Below are 21546 nucleotides of genomic sequence, written 5' to 3'. Positions count from 1 at the left end.
CTTCTTCGGAACTCAATTCTGAGGAAGAGTCACTGGACTCAAAATGATAACTCAGCTAACACTCTGTGGGTGCTGTCAGGCCATGTGGGTTTTACCTGGGATTTCTGTTCTTGGGTCCGATTTCCAACATCCGCAGTATTGTAACCACTGCCACATTAAACTGGTTTCAGCTTTCTGCTTCCTGTCCCTGTCAGACAAAACAGTAAAACTGTGGTTCAGCGATATACAGCCCACAGCCAGTGAGCGTGTACAGTGTTATACAGCCCACAGCCAGTGAGCGTGTACAGTGTTATACAGCCCACAGCCAGTGAGCATGTACAATGTTATACAGCCCACAGCCAGTGTGTGTACAGTGTAATACAGCCCACAGCCAGTGTGTGTACAGTGTACAGCCCACAGCCAGTGTGCGTACCGTGCTGTACAGCCCACAGCCAGTGAGCTGTACAGTGTTATACAGCCCACAGCCAGTGTGTGTACAGTGTACAGCCCAGAGCCAGTGAATGTATACAATGTACAGCCAACAGCCAGTGTGTGTACAGTGTACAGCCCATAGCCAGTGAGTGTGCACAGTGTTGTACAGCCCACAGCCAGTGAGTGTGTACAGAGTGTACAGCCCACAGCCAGTGAGTGCATACAGAGTGTACAGCCCACAGCCAGTGTGTACAGTATTGTACAGCCCACAGCCAGTGAGTGTGTACAGTGTACAGCCCACAGTCAGTGAGTGTGCACAGAGTGTTTTACTGCCCACAGCCAGTGAGTGTGTAGAGTGTTGTACAGCCCACAGCCAGTGAGTGTGTACAGTGCTGTACAGCCGACAGCCAGTGAGTGTGTACAGAGTGTACAGCCCACAGCCAGTGAGTGTGTAGTGTTGTACAGCCCACAGCGAGTGAGTATGTACAGTGCTGTACAGCCCACAGCCAGTGTGTACAGTATTGTACAGCCCACTGCCAGTGAGTGTGTACAGTGTACAGCCCACAGCCAGTGAGTGTGTAGAGCGTTTTACAGCCCACAGCCAGTGAGTGTGTACAGTGCTGTACAGCCGACAGCCAGTGAGTGTGTACAGTGCTGTACAGCCGACAGCCAGTGAGTGTGTACAGAGTGTACAGCCCACAGCCAGTGAGTGTGTAGTGTTGTACAGCCCACAGCGAGTGAGTATGTACAGTGCTGTACAGCCCACAGCCAGTGAGTGTGTAGTGTTGTACAGCCCACAGCCAGAGTATGTACAGTGCTATACAGCCCACAGCCAGTGAGTATGTACAGTACTATACAGCCCACAGCAAGTGAGTGTGCACAGTGTACAGCCCACAGCCAGTGTGTGTAGTGTACAGCCCACAGCCAGTGAGTGTGCACAGTGTTGTACAGCCCACAGCCAGTGAGTATGTACAGTACTATACAGCCCACAGCCAGTGAGTGTGCACAGTGTTGTACAGCCCACAGCCAGTGAGTGTGTACAGTGTACAGCCCACAGCCAGTGAGTGTACAGTGTACAGCCCACAGCCAGTGAGTGTGCACAGTGTTGTACAGCCCACAGCTAGTGAGTGTGTAGAGTGTTGTACAGCCCACAGACAGTGTATACAGAGTGTACAGCCCACAGCCAGTGAGTGTGTACAGAGTGTACAGCCCACAGCCAGTGAGTGTGTACAGTGTACAGTTCATAGCCAGTGAGTGTGTACAGAGTGTACAGCCCACAGCCAGTGAGTGTGTACAATGTTATACAGCCCACAGCCAGTGAGCGTGTACAGTGTTGTACAGCCCAGAGCCAGTGTGTGTACAGTGTTATACAGCCCAGAGCCAGTGTGTGTACAGTGCTGTACAACCCAGAGCCAGTGTGTGTACAGTATACAGCCCACAGCCAGTGAGCGTGTACAGTGTTATACAGCCCACAGCCAGTGAGCGTGTACAGAGTTATACAGCCCAGAGCCAGTGTGTGTACAGTGCTGTACAGCCCACAGCCAGTGAGCGTGTACAGTGTTATACAGCCCACAGCCAGTGAGCATGTACAGTGTTGTACAGCCCACAGCCAGTGTGTGTAGTGCTGTACAGCCCACAGCCAGTGTGTACAGTATACAGCCCACAGCCAGTGAGTGTGTACAGTGTTGTACAGCCCACAGCCAGTGAGTATGTACAGTGTTGTACAGCCCACAGCCAGTGAGTGTGTACAGTATACAGTCCACAGCCAGTGAGTGTGTACAGTGTTGTACAGCCCACAGCCATTGTGTATGTAGTGTTGGACAGCCCACAGCCAGTGAGTGAGTACAGAGTGCACAGCCCACAGCCAGTGTGTACAGTATTGGACAGCCAACAGCCAGTGAGTGTGTACAGCCCACAGTGAGTGTGTATAGTATTATACAGCCAATAGCCAGTGAGTGTATACAGTGTTGTTCAGCCCACAGCCAGTGAATGTATACAATGTACAGCCAACAGCCAGTGTGTACAGTATACAGCCCACAGCCAGTGAGTGTGCACAGTGTTGTACAGCCCACAGCCAGTGAGTGTGTACAGAGTGTACAGTGTACAGTCCACAGCCAGTGAGTGTGTAGTGTTGTACAGCCCACAGCCAGTGAATGTATACAATGTACAGCCAACAGCCAGTGTGTGTACAGTATACAGCCCACAGCCAGTGAGTGTGCACAGTGTTGTACAGCCCACAGCCAGTGAGTGTGTACAGCCCACAGCCAGTGTGTGTGTACAGAGTGTACAGCCCACAGCCAGTGAGTGTGTACAGTGTACAGTCCACAGCCAGTGAGTGTGCACAGTGTTGTACAGCCCAGAGCCAGTGTGTATGCAGTGTTGTACAGCCCAGAGCCAGTGAATAGATTAGATTAGATTACTTACAGTATGGAAACAGGCCCTTCGGCCCAACAAGTCCACACCGCCCCGCCGAAGCGCAACCCACCCATACCCCTACATTTACCCCTTATCTGACACTACGGGCAGTAGTGTTGTACAGCCCACAGCCAGTGAGTGTGCACAGTGTTGTACAGCCCACAGTCAGTGTGTACAGCCCACAGCCAGTGAGTGTGTACAGTGTACAGTCCACAGCCAGTGAGTGTGTACAGTGTTATACAGCCCAGAGCCAGTGTGTATGCAGTGTTGTACAGCCCAGAGCCAGTGAATGTATACAATGTACAGCCCTCAGCCAGTGAGTGTGTACAGAGTGTACAGCCCACAGCCAGTGAGTGTGTACAGTGTACAGCCCACAGCCAGTGAGTGTGTACAGAGTGTACAGCCCACAGCCAGTGTGTACAGTGTACAGCCCACAGCCAGTGAGTGTGTACAGAGTGTACAGTCCACAGCCAGTGAGTGTGTACAGAGTGTACAGCCCACAGCCAGTCGGTCGAGGTTTACGGAACAGTAAAGGCACGTTCTGCAGAGAGAGCTGAGCAAACCCGCTACAGTCGGTGTTGTCATTGTGAAGCTGGTTTCTCGGCGGGAACCTGAGAGGGAAGAAGTCACAGACACATTCACCGATTACACAAGAGGGAGCTGGCTGTGAGGAGAGAGAGAGAGAGAGAGGCAATTTCCCTCTCCCTTCAACTGCAGGCTTTTACCCGGAAATGTGGAGCGGAGTTACTCAGGGTGGGAGGGAAGGCAGTCTCTGACAGAGAAGCCTTCTCCCGGAGCTCTGTAGCCTGGTGTTGTCAGGTCTTTGCTGAATGAGAGAGTGCAGGAACAGGAGTGGGTGCCCCAGGTGTGTTCCGTCTCTCTCAGTTCCTGCAGGTATGGCTGGTTGTGCAATAATTTCCGTGTGGGTGGTTCACGGGCAGCTATGAGCAACAACAACAACAACACGAGGAACCATCTCCCGGACACTCGGCCCCTTGTGTTCAGTCTCGCTGTTGCGGCTGAAGTTGAAAGTGGTCTTCAGCTGCAGAGTATTGTTTCAGGAGCGGCGTTTCTCGCCCAGCGCGGGGCACGGAGATGTCGGAATTTGTCTAGCGCCGCCCCTGAGTTGCGGACAGCGGGGAGATGGAGCTGCTGAGTTCGGAGCAGAGAGAGAAATTGAGGCGTCTCCAGTTTGACCCGCACTCCGGGCGCAGGCACACGTGGATTTGGTGAGTCTAGGGAGACCGGGAGGAGGAGAATTTTGGGAGGTTTTTTAAATTCAAAAACGAGGGGGATTTCTGAGAGGATCAGCCCTTGGCTTGAAGTGACACTGAGCTGAGTCAGAAAGTTGAATTAAAGGCAAAATACTTGCCTTTTCCGGATCGTTTCGGAATTGTTTTGAAATTCTGCTTTTCAAGTGTGGTCACGTTCTTAATGTAGGAAAATCGGCTGCCCATTTGCGCACGGCAAGATCCCACTAATAGCAATCCGGCTGATTCTAACTTTCCACCCTGAAGGGGTTGAGCAGCACTGCGCCCAGTAATGACCCTACCCACCCGGGAGAGCCAGCCTGGGGTCCTCCTGTGCTCCAGTTCTGTGGCATTTGAACTCCCCCCGCTCCTGGCTTGACTTGCTTTCGATTCCCGGCCTGGAAAATCCTGGTTGAGCAATACAAGAAGAGGAGGCCATTCAGCCCCTCGAGCCTGTTATAGAGTCATAGAGATGTACAGCATGGAAACAGACCCTTCGGTCCAACCCGTCCATGCCGACCGGATATCCCAACCCAATCTAATCCCACCTGCCAGCACCCGGCCCATATCCCTCCAAACCCTTCCTATTCATATACCCATCCAGATGCCTCTTAAATGTTGCAGTTGTACCAGCCTCCACCACTTCCTCTGACAGCTCATTCCATACACGTACCACCCTCTTTGTGAAAAAGTTGCCTCCTTGGTCTCTTTTAAATCTTTCTCCTCTCACCCTAAACCTGTGCCCTTGAGTTTTGGACTCTCCTACCCCAGGAAAAAGACCTTGTCTATTTATCCTATCCATGCCCCTCATGATTTTATAAACCTCTATAAGGTCACCCCTCAGCCTTTGACACTCCAGGGAAAACAGCCCCAGCCCGTTCAGCCTCTCCCTTTAGCTCATACCCTCCAACCCTGGCAACATCCTTTTAAATCATTTCTCAACCCTTTCAAGTTTCACAACCTTCCGATAGAAGGGAGACCAGAACTGCATGCAATATTCTAACAAGTGGCCTAACCAATGTCCTGTACAGCTGCAACATGACCTTCCAGCTCCTGTACTCAATAGAATTGGATCAGGCTGGGTGGAAACTAGGGCCAGACTATTCAGGGGAGATGTTAGGAGGCACTTCAGGGAGGTGGTGAAAGCAGGCACATTAGCAATGTTTCAGGCACATCGTGACAGATAGATGAACAGAAGGCGAACAGAGGGACAGAAATCATATATGGGTAGTAAATAAGGAGTCTAAGTAAGGGTAGATATAAAGATTTGTTCCTGTGTTGATTCGATTGTATATTGTACTGATGCACAAAAAGGGTGAGAGAAATTTGGAACTCTCTTCCACAAACAGCAGTGGATGCTGGGATCAGTTCTTCATTTTAATTGTGATATAGATAATTTTCTTTTGTTAAGCAAAGGTATTAAGGGATATGGCCAAAGGCAGCTAGACAGAGGTAGGCCACAGATCAGCATGTTCTCATTGAGTGGCAGAAAAATATTTACAAAGGATGTTGCCAGGGTTGGAAGATTTGAGCTAAGGAGCAACTTTTTCATGCAGAGGGCGGGATGTGTATGAAATAGCTGCCAGGGGAAGTGCTGGAGGCTGCTCCAGTTATAACATTTAAAAGGCATCTGGATGAGTATATGAATAGGAAGGGTTTGGAGGAATATGGGTCAAGTGCTGGCAAATGGAACTAGATTAATTTAGGATATCTGGTTGGTGTGGACAAATTGGACTGAAGGATCTGTTTTCAAGGTGTACATCTCTATGACCCTGTCCCTTATTTAGACTCACTATTTACTGCCTACATATGGTTTCTGTCCTTCCATTCGCCTTCTGTTCATAAGGGCAGCACGGTGGCTCAGTGGTTAGCACTGCTGCCTCACAGCACCAGAGTCCTGGGTTCGATTCCCGCCTGTCTGTGTGGAGTTTGCACGTTGTCGCTGTGTCTGTGTGGGTTTCCTCCAGGTTCCCCAGTTTCCTCCCACAATCCAAACATGTGCAGATCAGGTGAATTGGCCATGCTAAATTGCCCACAGTGTTAGGTGTAAATATAGGGTAGAGGAGTGGGTTTCTCTTTGGAGGGGCGGTGTGGTCTTGTTGGGCTGAAGGGCATGTTTCCCCACTGTAGAGAATCTAATCTGTCTGTCACGATGTGCCTTAAACAATGCTAATGTGCCTGCTTTCACCACCTCCCTGTGGTGCCTCCTAACATCCCTCCTGAATGGTTTGGCCCTAGTTTCCAGATATGCCCCCTAGTTCTAGAATCCCCGACAAATGGAAATCGTTTATCCACCCAGAGCTTTCCTTTTAATGTCAGAGGTGGCCTCCTTGAGGTCCCATCCTTAACACAAGCTCCTAGTTGATCAGTCAGGTGGGTATAAAAGATGGTAAAAACAATGACTGCAGATGCTGGAAACCAGATTCTGGATTAGTGGTGCTGGAAGAGCACAGCAGTTCAGGCAGCATCCAACGAGCAGCAAAATCGACATTTCGGGCAAAAGCCCTTCATCAGGAATAAAGGCAGTGAGCCTGAAGCGTGGAGAGATAAGCTAGAGGAGGGTGGGGGTGGGGAGAAAGTAGCATAGAGTGCAATGGGTGAGTGTGGAAGGGGATGAAGGTGATAGGTCAGGGAGGAGAGGGTGGAGTGGATAGGTGGAAAAAGAGATAGGCAGGTGGGACAAGTCTGGACAAGTCAAGGGGACAGTGCGGAGCTGGAAGTTTGAAACTAGGATGAGGTGGGGGAAGGGGAAATGAGGTATAAAAGATCCTGAGGCACTATTTCAAAGAAGACCAGATCCCACAGTCCTTTCCACCAAAGCAGGTGATCGGGTCTTTGTACATTTATTAGTTATGGGAAATTGAAGGTAGTAAATAGCAAATTAAGTGTTTCCCAACATCACAACAGTGAATACAATTCATACGTACTCCTTGGATCAGCTCAGTTGGTTGGATGGCTGGTTAGTGTGGGTTCAGTTCCCGCAGCAGCTGACGTTACCACGAAAGACTCTCCTCCTCAACCTCTCCCTCTGCCTGAAACGTGGTGACCCTCAGATTAAACCACTACCAGTTGTCTGTCTCTAATGAGGGAGCAGTTGTATGGTCTAGGAAGACACTGGTAACTTTACCATAACCTTTTTATATTACTATAAAGTACTTTGGGACTCCTGAGGCAGCAATGAGTGCTATAGCAATGTGCATTTAGAGTATAGAGATGTACAGCACGGAAACAGACCCTTCAGTCCAACTTGTCCATGCCGACCAGTTATTTTAAATTAATCTAGTCCCATTTGCCAGCATTTAGACCATATCTCTCAAAACCCTTTTCATATACCCATCCAAATGCCTTTTAAATGTTGTCATTGTACCAGCCTCCACCACTTCCTTTGGCAGCTCATTCCATACACGCACCCTTAGGTCCCTTTTAAATCTTTCCCCTCTCACCATAACCCTATGCCTTCTAGTTCTGGACTCCCCCACTCCAGGGAAAAAGCCATGTCTATTTATCCTATCCATGTCCCCCATGATTTTACCCTTAACTTCCTGAGCAGTGACATTGTCTTATCACTTGGCCATTGCTGTTTGAATAAAAGGACTACCTGGTGTCAGACAGAACTGAACAGATCAAGGTGATGGTTCACGCTTTATTTCAGGTGTTGCCTTTCTAACCCTGGTTTAAATGAGCTGTGCAGGTACTGAATGGGAGCTGCGCTCTTTGTCATGTTATCTCTGGCCTGAGATAATGGATGTTGAAACATCTCACCCCACATCCTGAGAAAAGGGAGTGAGTTTTTAAAATGTCCTCGCTTAAGGTTTCTCACATATCTAAGACCAGTTGCTGGTTCTGGGACTTGGCTGTGTTTAGATTTTTTTTTTGGTAACCTTTTTTTTTCCCCTAATCAACCTGACCAGAAATGTTATTACACACCTCTGGAGCAGGTGGAACTTGTACCAGGGCCTCCCAGTCTGGGGTAGGGACACTACCATTGTGCCACAAGAAGGGCCCCTTGTTGAGGTGTTTCTTACCTCCTGTCAGTCATTAAGTCTGGTCAGTAATTGATATTGCACAGAGTGCTTCAGGATGTCTCTGAGAGACGGAGGGTGTTTGTACTGTGTACATCTGTGAAAAGATGGAAACCGATCCTTTGGTCCAACTCGTCCTTGCCGACCAGATATTCAAAATCAATCTAGTCTCATTTGCTAACATTTGGCCCATATGTCTCTCAATCCTTCCTATTCATGTACCCAGGAGAAAGTGAGGACTGTAGATGCTGGAGACCAGAGTTGAAAAGTGTGGTGCTGGAAAAGTGCAGCAGGCCAGGCAGCATCCTGCTCCTCAGATGCTCCCTGGCCTGCTGCGCTTTTCCAGCACCACACTTTTCAGCTCTATTTATGTACCCATCCAGATGCCTTTTAACGCTCGTACGTATACTAGCCTCCACCAGTTCCACTGGCAGCTCATTCCAAACATGCTTCACTCTTTATGTGAAAAAGTTACCCCTTCAGATCCTTTTAAAATCTTTTCCCCCCCTCACCTTAAACCTCTGCCCTGTAGTTTTGGACTCCCCTATCCTGGGAAAAAGACCTTGGCTGTTCATCCTATCCATGCCTCAAGGGATTTTATAAACCTTTGTTTGGAATTAGCTCAGAGTACTTTCTCATGTCAAAGATATTGAGCTACATTGAATCCACTGGGGTTTTGGCACGACTTATTAATGACTCAGTGTAACCCATCTGCCCAGTTCCATGTAGGATTCTCTGAATTGAACCTACTTTCTGAGGCTGGCTCCTGAGTGCTGGGTTTTCTCTCTCTCTCTTTCGGGCAGCATCTGTGGAGAGAAATCAGACGTAACGTTTCAGGTCGAGTGACCCTTCCTCAGGACCGATGATAGCTAGGAAAATGTTTTTGTTTGCAGGAGATCGGGTGGGGGGAGGGGTTAAGGTGTAATCAATAGGTGGGGATAGAGCACAAAGAGAGAGAAGAACAGTTGGACAGACAAAGGAGTGAATTATGATCTGACTGGGAGGATGAATAGCTGTAAATGGGGACTGTTAGTGTCTAACAATGTGTTGTGTATAATAGCAGACTCTGTGATAACAAGGGGACAGTAAGGTCTGCAGACGCTGGAGATCAGAGTTGAGTGTGTGCTGCTGGAAAAGCACAGCAGGTCAGGCAGCATCCGAGGAGCAGGAGAATCGACATTTTGGGCCGGAGCCCTTCATCATAAAAGGCCTGTGATAACAAGACCTGGGCTGTGGGGGGGGGAGGTTGGGGTAAGGACATGGGACAGCTCAAACTGTAAAGTTGTTGAACTCGATATTGAGTCCAGAAGGTTGCAGGGTCCTCAAGTGGAAAATTGCCCCAGTGCCCAGCCCCACAATAATATCTAACTGGTTCAAACAGCACCAGCCTCTTCTCCCCTCCCTCCATGTATCATAGAACCTTGCAGTCCAGAGGAGGCCATTCATTCCATTGTGGGGAAAGTGAGGACTTCAGGTGCTGGAGATCAGAGCTGAAAATGTGTTGCTGGAAAAGCGCAGCAGGTCAGGCAGCATCCAAGGAGAAGCAGAATCGACGTTTCGGGCATGAGCTGAAGAAGGGCTCATGCCCGAAACGTCGATTCTCCTGCTCCTTAGATGCTGCCTGACCTGCTGCACTTTTCCAGCAACACATTTTCAGCTCATTCATTCCATTGTGTCTATGCTGGCTCTCTAGAATGATCTATGCAGCTGCATACCCATCCCACTCTATCTCCAAAATCCTTTAAACTATTTCCCTTCAGGTATTTATCCAACTCTCTTTTGAAAATGATTATTGAACTTGCTTTCCATATCCTTTTGGGCAGCATATTGTCAGAATTTCCTGGGGTTTTGAAAGCAAAAGTGTCCTTATTTCCAACTTCCTTGGGGTTTCTTTGCCAATTATGTCCAACTTGTATCCTCTGGTCACTGTCTTCCCCACCCCATTACAAAAACTTAATATGAAAAGACTAATTTGGATAAATGTGAGGTATTGCATTTGAGTAACACAAGATTTATACAAGACTTGTACAATTTAATGGTAGGGCCCTGGGTAATATTGTAGAACAGAGAGACCTCGGGATTCAGGTACATCTTTAAAATTTGCATTACAGGTAGACAAAATGGTTAAAGGTGTTACGTTGCTCAGCCCTTTATAGGAGTTGGGATGTCATGTTGAGGTGTACAGGACATTGGTGAGACCCTTTTCTGGAATACTGTGTACAGTTCTGGTCACCTCATAATAGGAAGGATATTATTAAACAGGAGAGGGTTCAGAAGAGATTTACCAGGAGGCTGGGACCTTTTTCACTGGAGTGTAGAAGGTTGGGAGGTGACTTTGTTGAGGTTTATAAAATCATGAGGGGCATAGATAAGGTGAATGGCAAGGATAATTTCCCTAGGTAGGAGAGTTCAAAACTAGCGGGGATATTTTTAAGGTGAGAAGAGAAAGATTTAAAAAGGGCATGAGGGACAACGTTTTTACACAGAGTGGTTTGTATGTGGAATGAACTTCCAGAGGAAGTGGTGGATGTGAGCACAGTTACAATATTTAAAAGTCATTTGAATATGTACGTGAAAAGGAAAGGTTTGGAGGGATATGAGCCAAGTGCAAGCAAACGGGACTAGTTTAGTTGGGGAATATGGTTGGCATGGACTAGTTGGATTGAAAGGTCTGCTGTATGATGCTATGACTATAACTTTTCGCAATTTTGAGATCCTCTGTTAAATCTCCACTTAACCTTCTTTGCTGTGTGGAGAACAATCACCGCTTTCTCCAGCTGTTGCATCGTTTAGTTTGTGATCTTGGACACCTCCGTGCCACCCCCCCTCCATTTCAAATCAGGAAACCCTGTGGCTGGCTGACACCTGAATTTGCTCTGGGTGTCAGAGCTGCCTCAGGCTGTCTGTCTCTCTGACTGAATATTCCAGTTCTTTCCTCGAGACACTCCATAAACCTCAGCTCATCTGAACCTCTGCTACTCGTTTCATGGTTTGTGCCACATCCCCTTCACCCATCGCCCTCTTTACTGATTGACCTACACAGCACTCTCAACCTGGTAGCACCTTCAATTTAAAATCTTTATCCTTGTTTCCCAACTCACTCCACATCCTTGTCCTCCCCTATCTCTGCTGCCTTCTACAGCTCCATCTCGTTATTTTTCCTGTTTTGGACTTGCGTCAATCCCTGATTTTCGTGGATGTATTGTTGGTGACTATATCCTCGGCTGCCTTGGCCATAACCTCTGGAATTATCTCTCCACCTCCATCCATCCTCCATTAAGATACTTCCTCTTCCCCGTTCTAATTTTATCTTCTACAGCCTGTTGTCAAGGTTGTTCAATAATGGTCCTGTGAAATGACTTGAGATGTTTCCCCACCTTGAAGGTGTTACGTAAATGCAGGTTTTTGTTGTTATTGTCTGGATACCAAATGATGAATGACTAAGTGCTGTCTTGGCCTGATGTAAGCACTTATTCCAGGACTAGCTTGTGCAAGATCTGGATTGCGGATGTGGGGTATGAGCTTGCATAACCATAAGCCACATCATTGGTTAGGGTGTAGCACTGGGATGGGAAGAATTTGGAGCAGATCATTGCAGAACCCCCACGATGATGGCAGGGGGGTATCCAGATGCCTCTTAGACTCAGTGAGTAACGTTCTCAGTTCTGAGTCAGTATGTTGTGGGGGATTCAAGCCCCATTCCACATTCACAATCCCAGATTTCGAGCTGACACTCCCAGCTCAGCGCTGTGGGAAAGCTGCACTGTTTGTGATGCTGATTTTGGGGGTGAGACATTAAAACAATCAGCTGCCTTCTCTCTCAGAACTCCTGTTGAAAGAGCAAAGGACCTGGTTGAAAATCCAATATTTATCCCTCCATCATCGTCTTCATCATTGAAACAAATTATCTGGCCGTTGTCATGTTGCTGCTTGTAGGATCGTGCTGTGTGAACAATTGGCCGCCTAACATCCTCCATTATAACAGTGACTACTCTTCAGGTAAAATCACCATAGTGCTACTGGCACAGCGGTTAGCACTGCTGCCTCACAGTACCAGAGACCTGGGTTCAATTCCCGTCTCAGGCGACTGACTGTGTGGAGTTGCACATTCTCCCCGTGTCTGCGTGGATTTCCTCCGGGTGCTCCGGTTTCCTCCCACAATCCAAAAATGTGCAGGTTAGGTGAATTGGCCATGCTAAATTACCCGTAATGTTAGGTGAAGGGGTAAATGTAGGGGAATGGGTCTGGGTGGGTTCTGCTTCGGCGGGTCGGTGTGGACTTGTTGGGCCGAAGGGCCTGTTTCCACACTGTAAGTAATCTAATCTAATCTAATCTAATCTAATCTAATCTAATCTACTGTAGGGCTGCTCTTTCCTATGACGAGTGTTCATGGTTTAACCTGAGGGTAACCATGTCTCAGGTGAGGGGAGAGGTTGAGAAAAAACCTTCATGGTCACCTCAGCCAGTGTAACATTTGACCACATGCTGTTGGCATCACTCTGTTACAAGACAGTCATCCAACCAACTGACCTAACTGACCCCCTTCAGTGAATACTACATTAGCTGTGAAACACGTTAGGATGTCTTGAAAATGTGACAGGCTCAATATAAATTCAGGTAGTTTACTTTGCACAGTAAAAGTGAGCAGTGTTGGTGTTTAACAAAGGGTTGAGTGTGTGGTGCTGGAAAAGCGCAGCAGGTCAGACAGCATCCAAGAAGCAGGAGGATCAACATTTCAGACATAAGCCTTTCATCAGGAAGACTTTCTCCTGGTTTAAAAAAGGGTGGAGAATAAGGGAGACTGTTCACATTTGAAGACCTTGTCATCTGAGAATTACAGTCTCCAGTGTCCCCTGTGTGAACATTCAGAAAGATTCCACGTTATTAGTTATGTAGCTTGATCACTGTCTTCCACAAGCGTGTGGCCAGGACAGGATCATAGAATCTCAGCAAAGTGGTAACAGGCCATTTGGCCCATCGTGTCTGCACTGACCCTCCCAAGAGTGACCCACTCAGACCCCTACCCTATCCCCACGACCCCCCCCCATTTAGCATGGCCAATCCACCTAACCTGCACATCTTTGAACTGTGGGAAGAAACCCACAGAGTCACGGGGGAGAATGTGCAAACCCCACACACAATCGCCTGAGGGTGGCATTGAACCCAGTTCCCTGACACTGCGAGGCAACAGTGCTATCCACTGAGGCACTTAGCTGTGATACCTTCAGCAGTCAAAAGGTGTGGCACTGGAAAAGCACAGCCAGTCAGGCAGCATCGAGGGGCAGGAGAGTCCATGCTTTGAGCAGGAATGTGGAGGGCACCCAAGGGGGCCGAGAGATAAATGGGAACGAGTGGGGCTGGGCAGAAGGTAGCTGGGAATGCAATAGGTAGAAGGTGGGGGTGAAGGTGATAGGTCGAAGAGAAGGGTGGAGCGAATAGATGGGAAAGAAGATTTGGGATATCTGGTTGGTGTGGACGAGTTGGACTGAAAGGACTGTTTCCATGCTGTACATCTCTATGACTCTCAGATGGACAGGTAGGACAGGTCATGAGGTGGTGCAAAGTTGGAGGGTTGGATCTGGGATAAGGTGGGGTCAGGAGAGATGAGGAAACTGATGAAATCGACATTGGGACTCTCCAAACACATGGGATCAATGTGGAAAATGAGGCATTCTTTCTTCAGGCATCAGGTGGCTAGAGTTCGGCAGTGGAGGAGACCCAGGACTTGCATGTCCTGGGCGAAGTGGGAGGGGGAGTTGAAGTGATGCCTTCAGCAGTCAAATAGCCACTTATGAGGTCATGGGGTTAATGTTTGGAGTCTGTATTGCAGCTTTCTACTGCAGGGCTGGGGTAATCAGGCAAAGCCGTTTTAAAAGAGAGAGTCTTTCCCAAACTTGGTCAGCGCCCCAGGCTCCAGAAATGGCTGTCACTGATTTGAGCTGAAAATTATCGGCATGTTTCCTCTCACTGCCTCTGAGGTCAAATTCACTCGGATAATTGATCACTCCGTTATTGTACAGCATTTGTAACAAGTGCGCTGCAGCAGATGTCCAACCTTCTCTCTCTCTCTAGCTGCAATGTTCAGTCTGTGAGCACATACCCCAACCCCCATTGGAAATATTAACCCTCATCAATGATCATCAGGAGCAATTTTGTCATTATTTTCTGATATGTCCTGTGATTTTATGATACATTCTGTCTGTCTTTCCTTCTCCTGCACTCCATTCTCATTTATAAAGCACCAAGGCAGGCACAGAGATGGACAGGCACTAACCCAATGATAGACAGATGAGCAAATGCTTGGTGACAAGCAATCAGTTTTTAAAAGTGCCTTTTGAAAGAGAAAGGTGGAGAAAATTAGGCGGAAAGCTCAAGCACAGAGGCTAGAGACCTGAAACAAATAAGAACAGAAATTGCTGGAGAAACTCAGCAGGTCTACCAGCATCTGCAGAGAGAGAAGCAGTTAACATCTTGAGTCCAGTGACCTTGCTGCGAGATTGGTGTCTGCGGGCAGGATTGGGTGAATGGGATTGGTTTGAGCTCGGATGTGGCCACAGAGTTTTGGATTAATTCATGTTTTATGGAAGATGCGAGGTCAGCCAGGAGGAATAACCAGGTGTGGAGGTCAATGAGACATCCTTAGCAGCAAGTAGACTGAGGTGGGGCCAGGATGGATGATGCTGGGGGAACTGAGTGCCCCTAATAATGGAAAGGTGGAAGCCACCTCTGAGATGTTGAGGCCTGGTCTATTTGGTGGTTCCTTCTGGTGATTTCTGGAATCTCATTCCCGTTCACTCTGGTGTAAGATCATCCAGACTCGGGCTGAATTGACAGAGAGTGGTGAACCTACTGTGTGTCCTGGAGATTGATGCACTCAGTTATGGGGATAGCGAGGGAGAAAGGAAGGGAAGTATGTGTTGGCCCCCAAAAGAGTCGATGTAACTGATGGGGTTGAATGGCTTCCTGCTGTTGCAATGTGTTTAATTTAAGGTGAGTAACTCACCTCCTGACTCCCCAAGAGCCTGTCCACTATCTATGGGGCTCAACTTAGGAGTGTGATGGAATACTCCACAATTGCCTGGATGGGTGCAGCTCCAACAACACTCAAGAAGCTTGACACCATCCTGGACAAATTTAGCCTGCTTGATTGGCATCACTACCACAAACATCCACTCCCTCCATCACTGACACTCAGTAGCAGCAGTGTGTACCATCCGACAAGATGCACTGCAGAAATTCACCAGCGATCCTAAGACAGCACTGTCAAAACCCACCACCACTTTCATCTAGAAGGACAAGGGCAGCAGATACATGGGAACACCACCCCCTGCAAGTTCCCCTCCAAGCCACTCACCATCCTGACTTGGAAATATACCATTCCTGATGAAGGGCTTGTGCCCAAAACGTCGATTTTCCTGCTCCTCGGTTGCTGCCTGACCTGCTGTGCTTTTCCAGCACCACTCTAATCTTGACTCTAATCTCCAGTATCTGCAGTCCTCACTTTCGCCTTGGAAATATACTGCCATTCCTTCGCTGTCACTGGATCAGAATCCTGGAATTCCCTCCCTAAGGACATTGTGGGTCTACCTCCAGCACAGGAAGTGCAACAGGTACAAGAAGGCAGTTCACCCCCACTGTATTGAGAGAACGGGGGGACAGGGAATAAATCTTGGGCCAGTCAGCGGTGTTCACATCCCATGAGTGAAGAAAGTCCTGACTTCTATTTTGGAGTCCAAACCACCCGTGAAATAACCCAGCACCAGAACCACCTTCCAGTCCCACTGTGTATCAACAAGCAGAGCTCTGAGTAAGAAGTGGGAGACAGTGTGAGTGAGGAGGGGCTGCTGTCCGTACTGAAGCAAATCCTCTTTATCAATCACTGATAGATTGTCGATATCTTTTTGAAATGACCATTGTGTATAAAGCATCCTAACAGTTTAGCAGCCAGTGACCTCAGCTCTGACACCGTGCCTTAGCGACTAACTCTTTGTGACAACATTGAAAATCTTTCGGAAACATTCTTACTGCAGAGAATGGGACTGTTCTGCCCATCCTAGTAGGGCTGTGCAAGCTGGAATGGAATAGTTATTAAACTTTAGGAGACTGTTAGCTTTGAGCAGGACTTTAGTGACACAGGATTCCGTCACTGATGACTGGATTGGGGAAGTCTGAATGACCATAGCTGGAGTCAGAGGAAGAGAATGTTTGAGAGTAGGGGAGGGTACTGGGTGGTGAGGGGATTGGTACAAATTAACACCAAATTGACAATCCTGTTTTGAAAGCTCACTGAATGACCAGACTGAGAAATAACTATAAGCTGTCACGTAGCCGTAAGGGAGCATTGACGTTTCCTTATCTTTAGTAAAAAGATTCTTTTTGCCACTGCAATTACAAAGCTGTGAGCCACCAAACCTGCTGAGAGGTCTCTGCCTGCACTTTTATGTTCCACATGCGCCCACCCTCTCCTCCACTTCAATAAAATATGTCTTTGTGTAATAGCAACAGGAGGCCATTCAGCCTCTCACAGGCAGCTAACCACTCAATGAGATTGTTGCTGATTTGTATCTTAACAAATAACAAGACTTTCAATTACATAATGCATAAGGTAATGGTCTTGAAGGGGTTAATTTTGGTGTTACATTGGCTCTGCCCATTCTGCTGAAATCCCACACTGTCTGTGGTTGGAGTTGAGGTTTTGTTCCAGATTTTGGGGGGGAACAGATGGGCCTGTCCCAGCTCCTTAAGGTCCCAGCGATTATACCTGGCCCAATGTAATTGTAATTGTCACTACCATGTAATAAACCTCCTTGTTCTCCACAAGCAGAACATCCTCTGTAGATACTGTAGGGTGGTGTACCCTCTACCACCAATCACCCAGGGTAAGGCCCCAAGGCAAAGCAAAGTCAAAGGAGGATTGGTGACACCTCAAACAATCCTCACCCAGTACCACACACTGGTACACATGGCAGATAACCACGAGGTACCAGCAATGGGCAGCTGGGGAAATGGCACACATGACACCTTTTAATATCTCAAGATTTTCCAGCTAAATGAGTATCTCTTTGAAATGTAGGAAAAAGGAAGCAGCAAATTTTGTGCACAGCAGGATCCCACAAATGAGCAGCTAACCAGGCCTGATGATGTTGACTGAGGGTTAAATATTCACCACGCCACTGGGGTCTCCTGTGTTCTTACCCCAAAAGTGGTTTGAGGATCTATGAGATCCACCTGAGAAAATAAAGAAGACCTCAGTGCATATGTGTCTGGACAATGGCAATCCCAACCCTGGCATACAGAAAAGGGACAGCCATTTCACCCCTTTGAGTTTGTTGCAACAATCTGTGTGTTAATTCCATCAGTCCACTTCAGTTCTGTAACCCATTATTCCCTAATTTAACAAAACTCTATCCATCTCAGTTATAAAGTTTTCAATTGACACGCCCTGACTACCAGCATCCTTTTTCAGGGGGTGGGGAGTGGAGGTGGGAGCGGTTCAGATTCCCACTCCCCTTTGTGTGAAGTCACCTGAACCTTCAGTGATGAGGAGAGAGAGATTGAAGAGATTGGGACCGTTCTCCTGGGAGAGAGAAGCCTGACAGCTACAGCTTTTCAAAACCATGAGCGGGCTGGGGTGGGGGGGGGGGGGGGGGAGTTGGGAGCTGATTCCACTTGGTAAAAGGAACAATAGCGGGAGGGGCGTAGGTGTAAAGTGATGTGCAAACAAAGGAAGGGTGATATGAGGAAAAGCTTTCTTACCCAGGAGTGATTAGGGTCTGGAGTAAACTGCCTGGAAACATGGTGGAGCCATAGGCATTCAAGACAGGCATGGGCTGATTATTTGGATATAAATAGTGTGGAAAGGTATGGGGGGGAGACAAGAGACTGGCACCAGATAGCGGAAGGGTCAGGTTCTGATTTTGAGATTCTCCCCCGCTCTTTGTTCTGGACTGTCCACATCCAAAGAAACCGAATAGCTAGAGAGAAACTATCAATTTCTTAATTCCTTCTAAAAGTAACCTCAATCAGACCATCGGAGAAACTAAGGACTGCAGATGCTGGAGATAAGAGTCGAGAGTGTGATGCTGGAAAAGCACAGCCAGTCAGGTATCATCCAAGGTGCAGGAGAATCCTCATGAAGGGCTTATGCTTGAAATGTCGATTCTCCTGCTCTTCGGATGCTGCCTGACTTGCTGTGCTTTTCCAGCACCACACTCTCGACTCAATCAGATTGTACCTTAGTCTTTCAAATTCTAGAGAATACAAATTTAATCCAGATGAATTATGCTCATAATTTAACTCCTATTGCTCTGGTGGATAATTACACTTTCTTAAGACACACTCAGGTGTAATTCCTTCATCGTTGAAGAGTGTGCTGCTGGAAAAGCACAGCCAGTCAGGCAGCATCCAAGGAGCATTCCTAATGATGAGTTTATGCTCGAAATGTTGACTCTGCTGCTCCTCGGATGCTGCCTGACCGGCTGTGCTTTTCCAGCACCACACCTTTTGACTCTGATCTCCAGCATCTGCAGTCCTCACTTTTACCCTGTAATCCCTTCACTGTGGAGTGTCTCTATGTTGATGCCTGTAACTTTCTCTGGGCTCCTGCAACCTGACTAATGGGCACCCCAATAGGGTTTGTAAAAACACCATTTACAGGATGTCAGTGTCGCTGGCTGGACCAGCATTTATTACTCATCCCTAATTGCCCAGAGGGCAGTTAAGAGTCAACCACATTGCTGTGGGTCTGGAGTCACATGTAGGCCAGACCAGGTAGGGATGACAGTTTCCTTCCCTAAAGGACATTAGGGAACCAAATGGGTTTTTCCAACAATTGGCAACAATAGTTAAAAATCTCACAACACTAGGTTATAGTCCAACAAATTTATTTGGAAGAACTAGCTTTCGGAGCACTCCTCCTTCATGAGGTGGTTGTGGAGAATATTTAGGGCGGCACGGTGGCTCAGTGGTTAGCACTGCTGCCTCACAGCACCAGGGTCCCAGGTTCAATTCCAGCCTCGGGCAACTGACTGTGTGGAGTTTGCACATTCTCCCTATGTCTGCGTGGGTTTCCTCCGGGTGCTCTGGTTTCCTCCCACAGTCCAAGGGTGAATTGGCCACGCTAAATTGCCCGTACTGTTAGGTGCATTAGTCAGAGGGAAGTGGGTCTGGGTGGGTTACTTTTCGGAGGGTTGGTGTGGACTTGTTGAGCCGAAGGGCCTGTTTCCACACTGTAAGGAATCTAATCTAAAAAAAAGACACAGAATTTATAGCAGAAGTTTACAGTGTGATGGAACTGAAATGATATATTGAAAAAGACTTAGCGTGACCTTCTTGGAGATCCTTTCCACTTTTAGCCGGCAGTTCGAGGTGTCATAACAGATTCATGGTCATCATTAGACTCTTTATTCCAGATTTTTATCTGTGACCATGGAACTTGAACCCGGGTCCCAGAAAATTAGTATTCATTTGGAGAGGGCTAGAATACAAGAGTAGAGATGTACTGCTGAGGCTCTATAAGGCTCTAGTCAGACCACATTTGCAATAAGATAAGCAGCTTTGCTATGGAATGATGTGCAGGTGCTGGAGGGGGGGTCTAGAGGAGGTTTATAAGAATGATCCTGGGGATGAAAGGCTTGTCATATAGAAGTGGTTGAGGACTCTGGGTCTGTACTCGCTGGAGTTTAGAAGGATGAGGGGGAGCTCATTGAAACTTACAGAATACTGAGGGGCCTGGATAGTGTGGATGTGGAGAAGATGTTTCCATCAGTGGGAGAGACTAGGACCTGAGGGCACAGCCTCCGAGTGATGGGAAGATGCTTGAGAACCGAGATCTGAGATGAGGGAGAGTTTCTTCAGTCACTTGGTGATGAATCTGTGGGATTCATTGCTGCAGAATCTGTGGAGACCAAGTAGCATTGAATGCATTAAGACAGAGATAAATAGGTTCTCGATTAGTAAGGGGAGCAAGGGTTGAGGGAGAAGACAGGAGAGTGGGGTTGAGAAACATATCAGCCATGATCGAATGGTGGAGCAGGCTCGATGGGCCGAATGGCTTAATTCTGCTCCTATATCTTATGGTCTTACCTGAGTCTCCAGATTTATAGTCTTATGATAATACCACCAGGTTTGTCCAACACTGACCTGACTCAGGTCATCGAACAGTTAGAATGGAGACTCACAAAGCCCAGATCCTAGAGCCTCAGTCAGAAAGCTCCATCCCTGGAGCAGAGGCTCTCCCTCAGATTGACGTCATTGAACATCAGCGATTGTAAAGCTCTCTGCAAGGGGGCCTGTCCAAACAGGCTGATGGAAACTTGTGGCCTGGGCTTGAACTGGATTGCGTGTGGCGGCTGATCCCTGCTCCCTGCAGACTTGCCCCAGGAGCAGTCACAGAGGCCTGTGGATCTTCAGTCTTTAAATAAAACGAGAAGGGACCAGTTTGGCTGTCAGAACATAAATAGAAGGCTTATTTCCATCCACAGTGACACGGTTTGTGTTGTTTTCTGAGTAAATAAGTTAAAACCTTTCTCAGAGTCCTGAGCACGGTCTCACAAGACGCAGCACTTGAAAGGATAAAGTCGTCCCATTTCAACAAAAAAAGGCAGTCAGGGACTTACTGACTGAAAGTTAGGTCCGGGTTTTTTGGGAGATCAGATCTCTCAGTCTTGCAGTGTCCACTGTCCACTCATTCCTCACAATGTCTGAAAAAAGAATGATTTCCGTTTCTTTAGCACCTTTCACAACCTCACCATGTCCCAAGTGCTTTCCAGCCAATCAAACAGTTCTGCAGCCTTGTCACTATCATGTAGGGTAACCCAGCAGCAATTGTTTACACAGCAAGCTCCCGCGAACGGCACAGTAACTAACAATAACTACAATCCTCTTTTTGGTTGATTTTTCATCAACTTTCTCAAAGATATTACAAGACTTCTCCTCATCTACCCCTCAGAGCAGGTGGGACTTGAATCTGGACCTCCTGGTTCAGAAGTAAGGACACTACCACTGTGCCACCAGCGCCCTTGATCATTTTTATTTCCATTGTTGGTTGGGGGTTGAATATCCCCCAAGGACACTGGGGAGAGCTCCTTTGTTCTTGTTCCATTTGGGCTGAGAGGAGAGATAAGGTCTCCAGTGTAACATCTCATCAAGAAGGCAGCCCTCTAGTGGGTCAACCTGCAAGATGTACTCCAATCTCAGGGCAGGAACTCACAAACCCTGGGTCAGACATTGAGTGTTCCTCACTGAGCCACTGCTGACACAGGCCCCTGTATCAGCTGCTGTTTCACAGTGCAGTGTCCACAGGCCTGCACTGTCACAAGCTGGATCAGTGGTGCTGGAAGAGCACAGCAGTTCAGGCAGCATCCAAGGAGCTTCGAAATCGATGTTTCGGGCAAAAGCCCTTCATCAGGAATAAAGGCAGTGAGCCTGAAGCGTGGAGAGATAAGCGA

General features: G+C 47.8%; 1 protein-coding gene across 7 annotated transcripts in view; it reads left to right on the top strand.

The window, feature by feature from the left end:
* LOC122565478 (cAMP-specific 3',5'-cyclic phosphodiesterase 4C-like) overlaps positions 1–21546 on the top strand; it is a 334615-nt gene that overhangs the window by 210478 nt on the left and 102591 nt on the right. Inside the window, exon 1 of one of the 7 annotated variants that reach the window (XM_043721495.1) lies at positions 3788–4055. The exons of the other annotated variants lie outside the window; for them this stretch is intronic. Coding sequence (XP_043577430.1) covers positions 3970–4055 — 86 coding nt within the window. The 5' untranslated portion in view covers positions 3788–3969. Of the gene's footprint in view, positions 1–3787; positions 4056–21546 lie in introns of those variants that run through there. 7 annotated transcript variants of the gene reach the window in all.

Source organism: Chiloscyllium plagiosum, chromosome 31 (assembly GCF_004010195.1).
Source record: "Chiloscyllium plagiosum isolate BGI_BamShark_2017 chromosome 31, ASM401019v2, whole genome shotgun sequence".
NCBI lineage: Eukaryota > Metazoa > Chordata > Chondrichthyes > Orectolobiformes > Hemiscylliidae > Chiloscyllium > Chiloscyllium plagiosum.
Note: the sequence above shows the minus strand (reverse complement) of the source record. Positions and strands in the feature narration are given on the sequence as shown.